The sequence below is a fragment of the Choristoneura fumiferana genome, chromosome 25 (assembly GCF_025370935.1).
Source record: "Choristoneura fumiferana chromosome 25, NRCan_CFum_1, whole genome shotgun sequence".
Classification (NCBI taxonomy): Eukaryota; Metazoa; Arthropoda; class Insecta; order Lepidoptera; family Tortricidae; genus Choristoneura; species Choristoneura fumiferana.
The window spans coordinates 7060719-7078662 of NC_133496.1; the positions used below are offsets into that span (position 1 = coordinate 7060719).

The window sequence follows — 17944 nt, forward strand, 5'->3', positions numbered from 1 at the left end:
TTCAAATTGAGAAAAAACGCGATTCTGAAAATAAGAATCAGTAAAAAAGCAAATTGGGAAAAAGAGCATTCGAGAAAAAATGCGAAAGGAAATTTTGCTACTTCGGAAATAACGATTTTGGGAAAATGATCGAAACCAACCCTTTTACCACGGGTTACCCGCTCATTGTCACTAACCTCCTGCATAAAAGGCACGAGTCTATGCGACAGGGCGGCGTGCAGCATATCCCCTGCGTCCAGCACGGCTATATCAGCGACCCCGGAGGCCACGGAGCGCTCGCAGTGCCGCGTGCTGTGTCCGCGCCAACAAATCAGAGGTGGCTGGAGGAACGCTGCTTTCAGTGCCACCTGGATGGGATAGGTTGAAGTGTGAGAGCTGTGAAGACGGTTGAAGTTAAATAAAACTGAGGCACTGAAGCCTATGCATGGAGTGGGTGGAGTTAAATAAATACTGATTTTGACAAATCGATGTGTATGCATGTAATCAATCAGTTAGAGACCGCTTTCAACAATATAATACATAAACTACATACAAATAAACTTCTATTTATATAACCATAATACATGAGAATAAACAAAGAAATGATCTCAAATATTTAAGGTGTTGCAAGGAATTTGTTTGGTCAAATTACAATAGGTCCTCTATAAGAGTGACTGTATCTACTAACAAAGCTATGGATTTTTAATCTGAAATAAAAAATATTATTATTATTATTATCCTCCTGGGACCTAACTTTTTTAACAGACTTTTTTTCTTACGCCCTAGACATGGTTCACCAGCTTAGTTATTTTGTATATTACTTCAAAATTCTTGATTATTTTTTCAATGAACAACTTGTACTTTATGAAGTACATTCGGCCGTTATTCTTAGTGTTAATTGGTCCTTTATAAAGTACGAGGACCCACGAGGATATAAAGAACGCTGGGCGGTAGGAGGTTAACATACCCTCATTTTAATGCACTTGTCCATTTCAGGTTCGCTAGTGACGCACAGTATCATACGTTTGACGGGGCAGTTCCTTATGCCCATCACAGCCTTCTCCGCCTGATCGCCCACGTATTGGTTGCTGAGGATGTGCTTGGCTGCTTGCTCCTCTTCTTCCAGTATACGGAAGTTTATTGTTGCATCCTGTGTGACGAAGATGGCTCTTAGCGCTTGAAGTATTTATGGTAAGGTACTTTATTTGTGCACAAAAGTAAAGTAATTATTAAAGTACATACTACCTAATCCAGCGGTGCCCAACCTGTGGCCTGCAGAAGCTAAATTGGTCGTAGTTGAACAAAGGACAAAACACTTGTCATATTATTCTTTTTCTTCGCTTCGCTAATGAAACTAGATCCAAAATTAAAAAAAAAATTGTTGAGGGTTGGATCCTTTTTGTTAAACTATGTCCAAATAAAAACAAACGCGCGCCGGCGTGCTGCGGCAGGGGGGTCATCCGTACGGTCACGATCGTTAATTTGGGACCCATTCGTGAAAAAATCCTTTGAATTGTCATACAAAATGACAGATATTCGATCTTAAGAGTACTTCCTACGCTGCACTTAATGATCCACGGTATCCATTCAAGAACTTTTCAGCCTCTACTGCCATCTGTTCTCCGTGCTATATGGCCTGCCCATTGTCACTTCAACAAGCTAATTCGCTTGGATCAGTGACCCTCGTACTTCTACGTATCTCTTAATATCTAATTTGATTCCGTAAAGACTCTGAGCATAGCCCTCTCCCTAGTTCGCTGAGCAACTCTGAGCCTATATTATTTTTGGCACATTACGTAGTAAATATTACGTAATTTGTGCTTAGTTATTAGTTAGCTTGTTAGTTACTTGGATAGATATTGCTGGAAGTATAAATAAATTCTCCAGATATCATTGAAAAATTGTGAAGACCGAGACTCCAAATGTCATCGCAACTACAAGTAAAATATCTTAAGATTTAAAAAGAAATATACCTGTAATAGTAGATCCGTAGTGCCGTTAGAATTAAACAACTGGAAGCCTGCCTCGATGGTGCGTCCATTGAGATCAGTTCTCGGCTGGTAAGACGACTCTGTGCTGATTCTGTAATCGGACATGTCAGCTGATGAATTGATGATGTGGATATTTTTACATGATAAGGGACAAACGAGCTGGCAGGTTAACTAAAGAAAAGCACTGTTGTCCATGGACACCCATAATAGTCTAAGAGCCCGTGGAGATCGACCTTCACCCATAACCAAATGAGACATTTTTTATAACATAATTAGAATTTTATTACGAGTGCATTGCTTGCTTCGGTAAAGAGTTAGCATTTTTTTGAAGAAGTATTTTATCCGTCTATGGCGGCGCCATTTGCTAGGGTTTTTTGTAAAGATGGCGGATGCCAATCGAAGGGTTAAACATATGAAATTGCCCGTTAAAAAAGAAAGAGATGCACAAAGGCGAACTTATTCTTAAAAAGGTTCTCTTCCAGCCTTTGAACGATTGATAGAACATCAGAAAAAAGAGTAGACACTACAATGGAAGGACAAAAGGATAGAAAATTGCTTACCCAAGCCCTTTCTCCTCGTTGTCAGCCCTGTCGAACCCGCGCTCATAATTCCGGCGGTACGGGTCATACGGCCTCTCGGTAGTGGAATACGGGTTGCCGTACGCGTCTCGTGAACGGTAGTCCAACGTGCGGTTAGAGTTCTTGTTTAGGGAGTTTGGCTCGCCGTAGAGTTGGACCAGCTTTTGGATCATGGTCTGGTATCTGTGGTGAAAAAAAAGGAATTACATGCTACGTAGTACGTGAAAGAGCTTGCTTTGAGAAGAATGGTTTGAAGGGGAACACATCGATAAGAGTTTTGCTCATAAATATTGATGATCTGCGGAGCACAACTAAAAAAAAAAACATTTTTTTAATGAGATTTTGAACACAGAAGGTTGGGACTTTCTATTAAATATAGTATACTTGTTTTTAATAATAATAATAAGGATAATAGAGTAAATATTTCAAGTATACTTACAGTGAATAAGAAAATGTTGGAGTGAATTGACCTACCTATGGCCTATTATGAATGTCCGTGGGTTTGAATTTTTCGAAATTCATGTGCGAAATTACATTTGAAATTTACCACAAGCTTTACGGTGAAGGTAACCTGCACAAATCTGCGAAGCAATTTAATGGTATGTGTGAAGTTCCCAATCCCCTCATTGTAAGAGGCCTGTCCCAGCATCCTAAGCGAGATTTTCGATTTAACAGAAAGCGAAGGGTCTGAAAATGTAAAACAAATGATAATTAGTACTGACCGTCGCCGCTGCTGCTGCGAGGCGGCGCTGCTCGTGACCACAGCGTCGGCCGGGACGCGGCCCCAGTTGCACTCCTCCCACTCCGTCACGGCGCGCCGGGAGCCGTCACGGCAGAGCAGCTCGAACCGGTCCTCCGACACCGGACCTTTGGGTACAAAGAATAAATTAATTATTTTTATATACACTAATCATCCCTTTAGTCCTATACTGCACTCCTAAGCCAAAACGCGGTAGCTAAAAAAAAAAAAACACTTGAGTTCTTTATAACACGTGATGCACATTGTATAAGATAATTGTATTAATAATTCCAGTGGTTTTTTTTAGACATCGCCTTTTAGCTTAAGAGGGCAGTATGTGCCCGACACGTTTTGAACGAACCCGTGGTTCCTTGTCAAACAAAGCTCGAACGGAACGCCAACTTCGCAACTCGGCTACTAGAAGCGGCCGTAAGCGACGAAAAACTAACCTCATCTTCATCTTAATTATTGAAGGCGATGTCGCCGGTGCCGATGGCAAGTAAGCAACGCAGGGCTGGATCGCACGCAGCCCGCGTGGGGCGTCAGGGAGCACTCCACACGGCTTGCAGTATACACACATACCCAGTATCTTGCGGGACAGCAGCGCGTGTTGCACGGTCGTGTCGCGGACGAAGGCAATGTCGCCGGTGCCGTTGGAGAGTAAGCAGCGCAGTGCTCCCTCGTAGCCCGCGTGAGGGTCTGCCAGCGTGCAGCGGACGCCGGCGCCGCCCACGCAAAGCTTGCACAGCCTGTAAACAAATCATGTAGTATTCGCTATTCGCTAGAATGCTCATTACAACTGGATGCTCAAGTTTTTCAGCACGGGATGTCGTGACCCCTCGTACCTCCACTGTTCTAACAAAAACTAGCGCTTTCGAATCTGGCCGATACGATCGTGCGGGTTAATTAAGGTCCACGGTCGTAACTCTTAGATTTGAATTTGAACTTGACATTTTTACAATAGTAGGATTTTACAATAGTACTACTAGTAAAATATCTTACTTGTCAGGATTATCTCCGATAGGGTTGTACATGTCTTTTAAAGAGTTAGGAGCGCAGGAGTCGCCAAAATACTCGATCGCCGACTTCACATGGTTGTTGCAGTCAGTAATCTTCAGACCGCCTTCTTGCATTAGCTGTGAGAAGGAATATTTAAGTAAATACTTGCTTAATTTGTAATAGAATAGGTGGTATAGTTTATTACAAACACAATTACATACATATAGCTACAAATGAATTATGTATTAAAAATTTTTTACTCTCCTCTTTGTCACTCGAATACCTGAGTACAAATATCTGCCCCAACCGGAGCTTCATCCCGGGAGCTCAAGCTTCATAGTTATATTCTCTAACTAGTGGGCTATCTGGTCAATTATAACATAAGTGTATACTTACAGTATGTATAGGCATGACCCAACCAGCCAACGAACCAACGCCAGGAAAGCAAGCCCGAGCTCCTCTCAATCCATAGAGCCCTGCGCCTGGCTGAATGTGCGGTAGACCTCCCTTGTTGATGACTGCCACAGCATATTGGTACGGCTCACCTCTTCCATACAGCTGTTGAGTTTTTCAATAGCTCAGTTAAGGTTATGTTAGTGAAATTATGATTTTAGTTAGACTTAATAAATACCTTGAATAGCCATATGCATGGTTTGGGTCTATTCTAGGGTAGGAGGTAGGCAGCACTAATTAGCGCCGCAACATTTGTTTGACTATACACATAGATATATATATTGTGGAGTAAAATCAGTCAAAAGTCAAAATTATTTATTGTACCTATTAGGGATGTCACAAATATTTGTATTTGCATTCGCATACGCGAATAATGAGGGCTATCGTTTTTTGTCTCACTAGATGGCGCACTGTTGCGTGAGGTTTTTATGTTTGGCTTTCAAACTTTGTTATTACGGGCGTGAAAACAAAGTTTAGATTAAAATCATATTTAATACACCTTAAAACCGTACCATAAAAATATCGAGCATGCCACAGTGTTGCATCTCCCCGTTTTGTTCGGAAAAAAGGGAGGACAAAGGTTTCCGAAAGACAAAACTGTCTCAAAACACAGACATTCATTGCCCCGGAACGCATATTTGCCATAATTAATTACAGATATTGCAAAATATCCACAAAATTATTCTAATTATAAATAAACCCGCGTAGCTCACCCAAAAACTATTAGATTTGACATTTCGGAGACCTCACGCTACACTAGCGCCTCTAGTGGCGAATTCATACGCGATAGCCCTCATTCGCATAATTTTAAATGCTCGCACCAATATTCGCATAAAACGATGCGATAATTAATATGTGCAAGTCGTGACGTGTTTCGCCTGCGCCGGCCGCCTGCCGCCGAGGCGCCGAGTCGCGCATGCGAATAGCGCACCAATCCGTATTACGTGACTAATTTTGACCAATAAAAAGCATTTTTACTTATGATAGTAGCTTGTGATTGCTTGATTAGTATTGTTTTGAACTTTTGGTATGTACCACTCTTACGTATCAGTCAGTTGTTGTGCTTACGTAAATAAACGAAGTTAGTTTTTTCAAGTGTTCGGAGAATTTTGACTTATTTTAACTGTGATATCACTGGGAGAGTAGAGTAGAGAGACCACACAAAGTATAATGTGTGAAGTAAAACTTAATTGACGGTGGGTCTACCTCTGCATTGAGATTTGAGAGTACACAAGGCAATGTGTTAGAAATAACAATTGTGACACTCTAGTATGCTATATAAATAATAAATAAATAAATAATATCATGGGACACTTGACACCAATTGACCTAGTCCTAAACTAAGCATAGCTTGTACTATGGATACTGGGCAATGGATAAACAAACTTATATACATACTTTAATACATATTAAACATCCAAGACCCAAGAACAAACATTTGAATTATTCATCCAAATATCTGTCGTGGCCTGGGTTCAAACCCGGGACCTCAAGCTTCGTAGTCAGGTTCTCTAACCACTTGGCCATCCGGTCGTCTAATATACCTTTATAACCTTGCAGGCATGTTTATGTTGGCATAATGTAAAGAAAAATGCTTACTGTAATGTTCACTTAGTAGAAGAGAAGCAAAAGCAAGATATTATACCTAGTTCATTTAAAAATGAGTACCTCTTGCATGATAGGCACCAGTGAATGGTACCTGCCCGCAACATACACCTCTCCAGCATCTAGGGCTAGCAGGGAAGCCTCGCCCTGGTCTACCCAGGACATACATTCTTCAGTGTCAAATGCCTGAAAAAAAAAATAACAACAAATATTTAATTTTAAGATTAATTGTATTGTATCTTATCCCTACCCTTACCCATAATATTATTCGTTTTTTACGCGACTGCCCGAAGGAGGGTTATGTTTTTCGAGCGTATGTATGTATGTGGGTATGTATGTCCATTTCTTTGGTCCTCGCTGCAGCCTAAACGGCTGGACGTATTGTAACATATAATGAAAGCTAATAATTAGCCCATTCTAAATATATACGGGTTATAATACTTTTAATCTGCCGTTTCACATAAATATCTAAAAAGTTTAAAATAAAACATTAAATTAAATAAATCAAAAAACCCGAATGCTAAAACTAAAAGGAAGAAAATAAGTCTAGTGGTCTAGAACTCTGTCAAGAAGATCATTTAAAGTTCAACAGTCGGGACCGATTACCAAGATTTTTTGAGCTGGTTATGATTTGAATGGGTCCCGACTGTTGAACAGGTTGAACCTTAAATGAGCTTCTTGACAGAGTTCTAGATCACTAGATTTATTTTCTTCCTTTTAGTTTTAGCAGTCGGGTTTTTTGATTGATTTAATTTAATTTTAATTTGTATTTAAAATTAATTGTTTTAATGTAAAATATCTCTAAAAGAATTAGTACCTAATTTGTTAGCACTTTATATATTATTATTAATGTAATACTTCTCGCTTTCATAAAGTAATCTTACCCTTTTACACTGTAATTCAATGTAGTCCGGTCCAAATAGCCCCCTGTCTAATTGGGCGATCTTCATTAGTTTCTCACATTTCGCTTGTTCTGGAATCGAAGTCGTGCACCAAGTTACCACATCCTGACCCTCCACTTTAGGAGCCGTAAACACACCATTGATCCCCTCGCTCTCGAAGTAATTCGCTTCAACAGACGCTGAAAATATTAACGTTTGAACAACAACGAAGATTCAAATGACGCCGATGTTGGCGTTAAGTAAAACGATGTGTAGATAACGGAAACTTACCAAAAGCAGCAGCAATCAACATAAAATTGTTTATTCCTCTCATTTTGATAGGTTTTCTTTTCATCACTTCAACATTATCCGTGTAAAAACTAATTAATAAGTTTGATAAAAAAAACTACTTTGTAACCGAGACACACCCGACCGACGACCGACCTAACGAACAGACAGAACAACCGAATTTGTCATTTGTCATAAGTCATAATTGTCATTGTCTTGTCATAGTTGACATTACATATTTTTTTAAATTATTTCTGCTATGAAAAACAAAGACATGCAGCCCCGTATTGACTGTCTGCAGTAAAATTAGTCGTTGCAGACTCAGAGCGTTTTCACATTATCCGATCAGATATCGGTATCGGATGACGATAGACTACATCCGATAGCTGACATGCTGCTTTCACATGTTTCCGACAAAATCGTTCCAATACGGCCGGCTCAAAATATACATAATTAATGACATCGTACCATTCCGATACCGATGCGAAAATGAACTCTCAATCGTATTTCGTCATCCGTCGTTACGCTATGTGTCTAATACGTTAACTCAAGTGCTTCACGGATGATAAACACTGAAACTTCTCGCTATTTTAAAGTGCGTTAATACGGATGTACTAGTTACGATTTCAAAAATATAGTTGGTTTTTGCGTAAATTAAGAGAATTTTTTTATCGGTTGGTTTCTTTTACCTTCTTTTCAGACTATGAAAATACATTTGAATCATTCCATTTAACATTTTTGATTATGATTTGAGGTCAGTCAGGGTGCACTATCCGTATAGGGCATGTTTTTTAAGTAAGAAAATGTGTTAGCCTCATTTTTATTTTGTTTGTTTATTTTAAGGTTAAGGAGCCTCATATAGTATTTTGCGGTACACGTGCGCTGAAGATTCGAGTCATGGTCGTGTTCACATGTGGCCATTGCGGGGAGTCGGTACAGAAGCCTAAAGTGGAGAAACATTATATGACAAAATGTAGGAACAGGGCATACAATTTGTCATGTATGGACTGTTTTAAAGACTTTCTGTAAGTATTCTTATTGGAATTAGTAAGTATGACCGTTATCGTTTTAGTACCCATAGTACACTCAGACATTAACAATTTAATGTAGGTAGTTTTAAAAATAAGTAAATACAATCATGTTGACGGATAAAAAGGCTACTTGATTCAAGCACCATTTTGAAAACTTTACAGGAGAGCGTTTTAAAGTTTTGTGAAAATCACTGTTCCCAAAAAACTTAATAAAAATTGAAGAGTGACTCCAATCATAAAGCGGCGTATTTTTTGCTAATTTTTGATACATATAAAATAAATAAAATACGTTTTTTTACGAAGTTAGATGTAACTTGAGCTATTTTGCACAATTCTCTGATCAGGGCAGAAAGATCTAAGTGCACAAATACAATTTATATGTTCAAAGCAAAATGGTTTAAGTTTATGTACACTTCTTTAATAGATCAAGGATAAATGATTTAAATCGCTCACTAAGTAGAAACTGTTCATGGATAAATTATTTAAACACCCACCTAGCTGTAAAATGTTTATGGATAAATGAGTTAACTGCTCACCTAGTTGTAAACTGTTCAAGCAAAAATGACTCAAATTAAAATAATTAATAATTAATTGTTTTAATCTCAAATACCTACCTGTGTTGATTTGTGTTCATTTGTATGTAATTTAAACGCCACTTTTATTGCTAGGTGAAAGAATAAACCGATATTTAGTATAAATAATAAACAAATATAAAGGAATCAGGCGACAAAAGTACTAAAAAGTGGTCAAGGAAAATTAGCACAAGTCAAATTGTTTCATATACTAGTTCAGGTAAGATTGCTTCAAGTGGGAGAAATATTGTTGAAATGTTCAAGGCAAAATGATTTAAGTTACATGCATTAAAAATTCTGGTTAAAGCAAAATGAATTGACATCCTATGTTTAATTTTATATGATCAAGTAAAAATAATTCAAATGTTGATGCCATTTACATTTGGCTTAAGTTACAAATAGTAAAAAAAACGTTTTTGTTTGTGGATCTATATACATGCTCTGAAAAAAACAACCAAATTCGCTATACTTGAATCCCCGTAAACCGGAGTGATGCCCAAATTTTCAATGGAGCCAAGCACCAAAAAAGAGCTCAGATTTACCTCAAACCCGGCTCAAACGACGCGGAAAAATTCACTGATTCCAATGATGTATATAACTCAATATCGCCCAAAATGGCGCTTGAATCAATTAGCCTTTTAACCGTAGATGTGTAGGTACAGATACCTTAACCAGATTTCACAAGCACATTGTGGTTAAAGATAAGATTTACTTCAATATAAGTGTGACGTTTTCCGGTATTGTCAATACATGTGAGAAAGGTGGTTTTTGAAAGAAACATTGCCATTTTGCAGAAGTTACTGTTGAGTGTCATGGCCGTCTGTGGGTGGTTTTTGCGAATTCACAAATATAAGAAAATACCCTCTGGACAAAGACTGAAATCTCGAGTACCTTCTGAGGAATGATCTGAAATTAAAAATTATTTGATTAGCTGAATATAAAAGAAAATATTTTCAATATAAAATTAATGTATGTTCCATAGTATTAAATCGTAAATTAGTAATTTCTCTGTCAATACTGTTGCATTTGGTATGAGGCTTTGTTGGTTAGAAATACTCTAATTAACATGTTCTATTCAACTGTGTCCACCACATAGAGACATGTTGGATTGTACATACAGTGGAGCATCGATTATTCAAACGTCAACACTCTACTGTACAAATAATTTTCAAAATGAACATGAGTTGAAGTGTAATAGAGCACCTAATCTCTCTAGTGTTAAACTGATAGTAAATTAATATATTTTTTTATATTTTTTATTAATAATTTTATAATTACATTTTTCAATACACAATTTATAAGTTTACTGCTGATAGATATTGGATATTTAATAAATGCAAAATAAATGAAATCAATGCTTATAGCCACATTGCACTTTGCATTGATGAGTACCAGTACAACTAATAGAACAAGTTCATAACACAGGTTATTTAATTTTTGGATTATTTAATTAATCCTTATTTTTTACAATTGGCTGGACTAGGTAAATTGGTTAACATTGTTTTATAACATTATTGTTTTTCACCATAGCAAGATCACTAAATTATTTTAAATTTTGATTTCAGCGGTAATGACTATGAAGCCCATACAAAGTGCATAACTGAAGAGGAAAGATATTCTGGTAAAGGTTTTGTGGCGAAAGAGAAAAAAGGTGAAAAGAAACAAAATGTATGGGTGGAAATGCTGCAGGAAGTCCTTGAAGAGCAACGAAATGCGCCAGCTAATGTAAGAAGAATTATTGAGACTGTTAGCAAACACAACAATACACCTCGGAAGAAACCAAAATTCATCAACTTTGTCAAGAATGTTTGTGGCCAAAAAACCAATGTGAATGATATGAATCAAGCATGGGATATGATTGCAGTTAAACTTGCTGAATTATCTGTAAAGAGTGCTCAGAATAGACCTCAAAGTCAAAAGAAAGATGAGGAGAATGATGACAAGGAAGAAAAGGATGACAAGAGTATTGAAGAACAAAACGGAGTTGAAAATGAGACAGTAGAAGACGATAAGAAAGATGCAGAAACTGAAGAAACAAGTGACAAGAAATCTAAAAAACAACGCAAAGAAGAGAAAAAGCGCAAGAAATATGAAGCCCAGCTGCAGAGTGCTGCTCAACCAGCTGAAGAGGAGGTAGAAGAAATCCAGCTGACTAAAAAAGAGAAAAAAAAGAAAAATCGTGCAGAATCAGTCAGTAATGCTGATGCCGAAGAATTGAATGAAGAAGATAACAAAATTAAAAAGCGAAAGAGGCAAGACACAGTCAATGGGGTGCCAGAATCGAAAGACTCTGCTGAAATAGAGACAGAAAATGTTGTGAATGATGGTCCAGTTAGCAAAGCAACTCAGAAAAAGAAGAAAATCAAGAGTAATGAGGAAACTGATGAAAGCATCTGCCTCCATGATCAGAATGTGGCTAAGATTGGAGACTTAGATATTAGGAAGGATAAATTTGACTGGCATGCTGTAATCATGTCTGTCCTTGATAAGAAAGGGGAAATGCAATTCAAGAGGCTTCAAAAGAAGGTTCTTGGAGAATATTCTGAAGCTACAGGGCAAGAGATTGATGATAGAATTGCTGATAAATTTATTAAGAAATTGAAAAGTGCTCCTAATGTTAGGGTTGACAAGAACAGAGTTTTTATTATGGACTAATTTTTTAAATCACGTCTGATTCTAGTTTTTGTAATTTTTAAAGACCAACAAATTGACAAAAAATTTGTACCTCAATTTATCACAAAATAAAAATCCTATAGTTGAGGAAAAGAGGAAATGCCCCTTGGCCAAAGCAAAGCATAATAAAACTCAAAATAAACAGGGGTCTAGCCTTTGTTCCCGAATTGTAGTCCTATTTCCTTTCAAAAAATATTGTGGTAAAAGGGTACAACTTTTTTGTGTTGTGAATATTAACAGGTTCCCTGTCCATTGTCCCATGAATAACATATGATTTGTGAATACAGTTTTATTTCTGATCTGATTCATTTCTGAATCGAATTCGGATGTTTACCTATTGAAGCAGATTAGAAGTTAGAAGTAAGCTCTGGATATAGGATTGAAAACTCATTCCTATATGCAGGCAGGGAACCTGTTAAAAGAATGCATAATTATTATGTAATACCGTTTGATCAGCCTCTAGCTCTGATATTTCATTAGTTTTGTATGGATTTCTTAATATTGTACACTTGATGATCTGTACTGTATAACAACAATAAAATGTTGTAATCAGCCACATTTTTTGTATATATTTGTACGGCAAGACGATCTGGATGCGGAAATAGAGACCAAGTTTGAAATCACATCACTCGAAATTACAATTCGAAAGAGGTAAAAAAACATCGAAAACTACCTGATGACGTAGAAAATTACACCTCTAAGTTTCTATTTTTAACCGACTTCAAAAAAAGGAGGAGGTTCTATGTACCAATGTTTGTATTTTTTTTTAATGTATGTTCACCGATTACTCAGTAAATTGTGGACCGATTTTCAAAATATTTTTTTTAATCGAAAGGGTATTCTTCTGAGGTTGTCCCATTGTCACCAAGACAAGATCTAATGATGGGATCCTAGGGAAATCGAGGGCAAACCTCAAATTTTATAGGCACACCTATGGAGATTATGGTATTTTTATTAGCATTAAGATAAGCATTTCCTTCACCGCAAAGCTCGTGGTAGATTTCAAATGTAATTCCGCACATGAATTTCGAAAAACTCAGAGGTGCGAGCCGGGGTTTGAACCCACGACCCTCTCTTTGAGAGGCGATAGGTCAAACCACTAGGCCACCACGGATTACATCGTGAGGAAACGTGCAGGTTTGCGAAGGAATTCAATGGTGTGTGTGAAGTTCCCAATCCGCACTGGGCCCGCGTGGGAACTATGGCCCAAGCCCTCTTGTTCTGGGAGGAGGCCTGTGCCCAGCAGTGGGACGTATATAGGCTGGGATGATGAAGCATTTATATTCAGAAAGTATAATTTGGTAAACTGAACCTGATGAAGAAGACCGTGGATGACCAATCGAACTCGTCAAAGCTAAGTAATGCTCGCTCGTCTATAAACGATCATGATTAATATATCTAGATAAGCGACTAAGAAGGAGCATTAAGTTAATGATTCTTTCGAACTGATCTGATGCTGAAGCCGGAAGGTAGGCAACGGAACTCTGTTATAAAAGAACGTAACTAAGCCGTGTTTGGGCTTAATGGAATCGTTTTGAGATGTACTTCGGCTACAAATCACTAAAAAGTGAGAAATAAAGAATGTTTTTAACAAAAAAAGTAAAACCGACTCAAAAAAACAAAAAAAAACAAAAAATGGAACCGACTACAAAACCCTTGAAAATATTTTTCTAGGTACCTACTAGCTGGAAGACGGTGACTCAGCAAGACCCAGCAGGGTGGATTGAAACCCATAGTATTAAGGTGAGGTAGACGATTATTGTTCAATTCCTGTTCCATTTTTTTTTTTTTGAGTTGGTTTTACTTTTTTGTTAAAAAAATCTTTTTAGATAAAAGACTGAATTCAAATTAAAATAAAATTAAAAAAAAGGTAGTTCTATTTGTCAGGACTCGAAAACTCAAGTCTTCCAGTACTATATTATAGATAGATCTGTACAGGTTGTGATGAACAGACAGACAAGCTGCAGCGCCGAAGCGAATTAGCATCGGTGTTAAACACGTGTCGAGGGAGCATTTCAATTTACCCACCCACGTACAATTCCCGGTGGTTTCCGATTCGTCGCTACACTCGATTTCAATTTCAAACATAACATCACTGTGTCCGTATTCACCGAGCATAATATTGTAGGTATACTAGGTTTTATCTGCGGCTTCGCTCACGTACCTGCGCCATTAGATCTGGAAGTCGAATTTAAGTTTTCAGGTTTAAGAACATTTATTTCTCAAAAAGAAGATATATAAACTTCACTTACATTGAGATTTTAATTAAACTTAAATACATTCTACTATTTAAGAGAGTTTTGAGATTTGAACTATATCATTGTGTTCTTCATTTACTCCTATATCGTGGGAATGACTTGAGATAAAAAGTAGTCTTTTAACCCGAATGCCTGAATATGTGCTTACCTCTATTAATTCTTTGGTCATCTCTGTAGCCCGGCTGGATGATTTTAAATTTTCAACATAAATGAACTACATAGGTATCAATAGATTCGTCAAATTTGTAGGAGTGATAAAGTAGGTAGGTATTTCAAAATGTCTCCGTGAAAAAGAAATTGAAGTTTTATTTTAATTTTAACAAATGAAAGCTAATTAACATACCTACCAAATTTCACCCAAAGCTTGATTGATTTAGCGCGACGAATTAACAACGTACTGCATGCGTACAACGGTGTAAGTACTGCCGTTTCGGCAAAATATTTTTCGTCAAATTTCACTTCCCATAAAACTTATCGCAGTAGTTTCATAATGAAACTTTCATTTCCCAAACGAATCTTTAGCATATTTACATTTCGCATTTTATTCATTTGGTCAAATTATCAATTTTAATTTTATTACGACAAACGTTTATTAAGCAAACATTTTCTTTTGGCTAAGTAATATTGTATTCCAAAAAAATGTTTGTTCAAAATGACATTTCGCACAAACCAACCACAGAAAGCAACTGCTACCAGAAAAGTAGGTTAGATTAGGTTAGACCTGCGTCTTCCACAGAAACGAACTGCTATCAGAAAAGTAGATGAGGTTAGACTGCGTCCCCCATAAAAACGAGCTGCTACCAGAAAAGTAGGTTAAGTTAGGTTAAAACTGCGTCCACCGCAAAAACGAACTGCTATCAGAAAAGTAGGTTAGGTTAGGTTAGAACTGCGCCCCTCAAAGAAACGAACTGCTCCCAGAAAAGTAGGTTATTATGTCATCCGATATTTTGGGAAGAGTACGTTATATGCCAAACGATACATTTGACTAAATAATACTTGGTACCTAATATCAAAGTCTCAGAATACATTTTCTTACACTGTGCTAATATGAAACATGACCAAGTAATTATTTGTGAAACAATAATTTGGCAAAATAAATTAACTGTAAAATTGCGATAAACTTTTTTGGCAAATGATAATTTGAGTAAAATATTTTGGGATGTAATACTTTGGGAAAAGTTTTTTGCCCATACATTAGTAATCCGTACAAACAAACTTTCACATTTATAATACTAGAAGACGTCTTGTCTAGGGCAACAAGACTTGCAGTAGCTACCCGTCCATATTCAGCTCCGGTCGTATAGCTTTTACGCGTCACCGTAACGGCCCATATAAACAAGTAGCTACCCTCTTAAAACAGACCAATAACCCGACGTCTCTTTGATGTCCCATCTAAGTAGATATGTCTCGTGATACGGTGATTTTATGGGCAGCATAATCGAGTTGAATTCTATCGACACGGAATGTATAAGGAAACTAGGATTGACGCTGTTTTTAACAGGTTCACTGTCCGATGAGTCGCATGTACCTCATGGGTGGTTTCACTGGTACTTATGTCCACATTGACGTGCACTCGCGCATGCATGAGGCACATGTGCCTCTTAACCCCTCGTTTGCGGGTTCTAAAAAAATACCACATTGAAGTCTGATCTGTTTTATAAAGCAAAAATTCTGCTGATTTAAATAAAAAACAGATAGCCTTAATATAGCCAATATATATATATTATATTACAGTTTACCCGCGGCTTCGCACGCGTAAACTATTCAATCTGGTAGTTATAATTGAAATTCCGGGATTTTACAAAATTCCTGTGGGAAATCCCAAAATGTATATCGTAATCTTCATTGAATAAAATATGGAATAAAAGTAGCCTATCTACGTACCAAATTTCATGACTCTAAGCCCAGCGTAATCTGGCTCGCGGCAATGAATGGGCAAAGAGCTTTACAGACTGCAATGTAGGATAATGAATAGATTTCTTTTTCCCTGAATGGCAACACTGGCATAGATAATAGATCGCTCGTTTTTGGCTCGAAATTCGAACTTGTGATTTTATTTTGCTTAATATACAAAATGTACAAATCCAATATCATATTTTCTCAAGTTTTTCGCGAATCCCAAGGTCAAAGAATCGAATTGCTTTAAAATTCCAGAGAAATATTGCGTTGTTTGGGAGAAACGTGTCAAAATGGTGTCATAGAGCGCCATCCTGCTCTGTCTCGTTTTTTTGTCCCGTTCTGGCGGTTCACTTTTATATTAATAGATTAGGGTTAGTTTCTTTAATTGCTTACTAGATGGCGCTACGAGTCGCAACAGCCTCATCGAAAGAAAAAACAAATTTTTGTAGCAACCACTCCACACAAAGGCAGAACCTGATTCAGCCAGAAAGGTCATTACCATATCAGGGTCTGCAGCTAATCAAATGCAAACAATGATCAATAGGGCATTACAGGGCGTCATTAATCACTTTATTCATCGGGCTACGTTATTTCGTGTTCTACATTTTCTAAAGTAAGATAAATGTGTTTTCTTTTTACGTGAAAATGCGAATGATCAAAACCTTAGGTGCCATGATTTTGTTAACACTGGCGTGAATAAAAATTATGCTTAAGTCACCTCCTTGTGACGGCAGTGCCTCAAGTAGACGCAATACTTAAAGATTAAGGATTTAGTAATAATTAAAGCTAAAGACTATTTTCAGACGGTAATCCATCGTTTTACCGAAAATTGTTTCATCGATTATCGTTTCCCATAACACTATTCGCAGAATTTTGTTATCACTTAGGATAGGACCATTTATCGAATTTCGTTTCATCGCCATCGCTCATACACCTCCAATTACCTTCTACACAAGAATCAACTCATCGAATTTTACTTTATAATTTTATTTATATGTCCACATAGTCGTTCATCGAATCGCCTTTACTATAATTTTAGTTCACTGTAAGTTTCAGTTCCTAAAATTCTTATAACACAGAAAACCAGTGTTACTATAGTTGATAATACGTTTCTATGACAATACATTTCATCGAAACAAGACGGTTCGGAGCAGAAGAGACTCGGATAGGTTAGGTTCAGAAGGCTAAGGTTCCCGCCTTCGATGTTAGGTATTTTTTTATAGCAACCCTTATTATTGCTTTACAAATCCCAATATTGCTTACATGATACAATTGCTCGAATTACCGTAAACTGGGGTTACTTTGAATCACGGGGTGACTTTGATAAAAACTTCCATTTTACTTTTAAACACGTATATCTGTGTTTCCGATCAAGATCAATATAGGTTAGGTTAGGTAAGCATTGCACCAATTGCTCTGTCACCTGAAAGTTCACAGTATTCTATATATTTTTTTTAATACTTATCTTTTAGCACACAAAATTAGATATGGGATGTTTGATGAAAATCGACGTAACAAATTTATAATGATAACTACCCATATTTTTCACGTCTTGTCAACGTACCTAACACGTATTCATGTCCTTGACCGTAAATAGATCATAATAAGTAATATTACGTTACGAAAACAGTTGAAGAATCATTTCTCCACACAACCAAGAGGAATTTCAATATATGTAGATCAACTAGGTAGTTGATCACACAAAATAACTCAGCCATTGTCTTACCAATAGAGCCCTCAGAAACAATACGTCTATTATATGAATTTGCCCATTGAATTACCTCGAAATTGATATTACCAATTTGTTATAGTAATGTCAGTAATACTGTTGATTGGGGTTAATACGCCAGAGAGATTTAACCTCGGAATTAGTAACAAGAGTTAATGTTTCGTGCCTTTAGTTTAGTATGTATAAAAAAAAAAACAGTCTGCGACAAAGCTCCGTTCGATTTAATTGATCAAATAAGTTTTTGCAAAAAAAAAACATTTTTAATACAA

At 37.1% G+C, this 17944-nt stretch overlaps 2 protein-coding genes across 3 annotated transcripts in view; one reads left to right on the forward strand and one right to left on the reverse strand.

The window, feature by feature from the left end:
* Tsf2 (transferrin 2) overlaps positions 1-7696 on the reverse strand; it is a 27593-nt gene extending 19897 nt beyond the window's left edge. Inside the window, exons 1-11 of the mRNA XM_074107321.1 lie at positions 7517-7696; positions 7229-7425; positions 6408-6530; positions 4683-4844; positions 4290-4423; positions 3870-4036; positions 3271-3415; positions 2531-2731; positions 1953-2061; positions 947-1129; positions 177-347 (exon numbers count right to left, since the gene is read on the reverse strand). Coding sequence (XP_073963422.1) covers positions 177-347; positions 947-1129; positions 1953-2061; positions 2531-2731; positions 3271-3415; positions 3870-4036; positions 4290-4423; positions 4683-4844; positions 6408-6530; positions 7229-7425; positions 7517-7580 — 1656 coding nt within the window. The 5' untranslated portion in view covers positions 7581-7696. The remainder of the gene's footprint in view (positions 1-176; positions 348-946; positions 1130-1952; positions 2062-2530; positions 2732-3270; positions 3416-3869; positions 4037-4289; positions 4424-4682; positions 4845-6407; positions 6531-7228; positions 7426-7516) is intronic.
* A 444-nt stretch (positions 7697-8140) lies between these two features.
* Positions 8141-12347, forward strand: LOC141442367 (uncharacterized). Of its 2 annotated transcripts, none has more exons than XM_074107329.1 (3): positions 8141-8187; positions 8357-8538; positions 10682-12347. In XM_074107329.1, the coding sequence occupies exons 2-3, from the start codon at positions 8411-8413 to the stop codon at positions 11769-11771; spliced, it is 1218 nt and encodes a 405-aa protein (XP_073963430.1). In that variant the 5' UTR covers positions 8141-8187; positions 8357-8410; the 3' UTR covers positions 11772-12347. The 2 variants fall into 2 exon arrangements, with proteins under 2 accessions (XP_073963430.1, XP_073963429.1); XM_074107328.1 differs by having other exon boundaries at positions 8157-8267.
* The last annotated feature ends 5597 nt before the right edge of the window (positions 12348-17944 follow it).

Bases quoted from the DNA above. Each gene is read 5' to 3' on its own strand.
- LOC141442367 (XM_074107329.1), top strand. From the start codon at position 8,411: ATGGTCGTGTTCACATGTGGCCATTGCGGGGAGTCGGTACAGAAGCCT. The intron at 8,539-10,681 runs GTAAGTATTCTT...TTTTGATTTCAG, and splicing joins GACTGTTTTAAAGACTTTCT to CGGTAATGACTATGAAGCCC.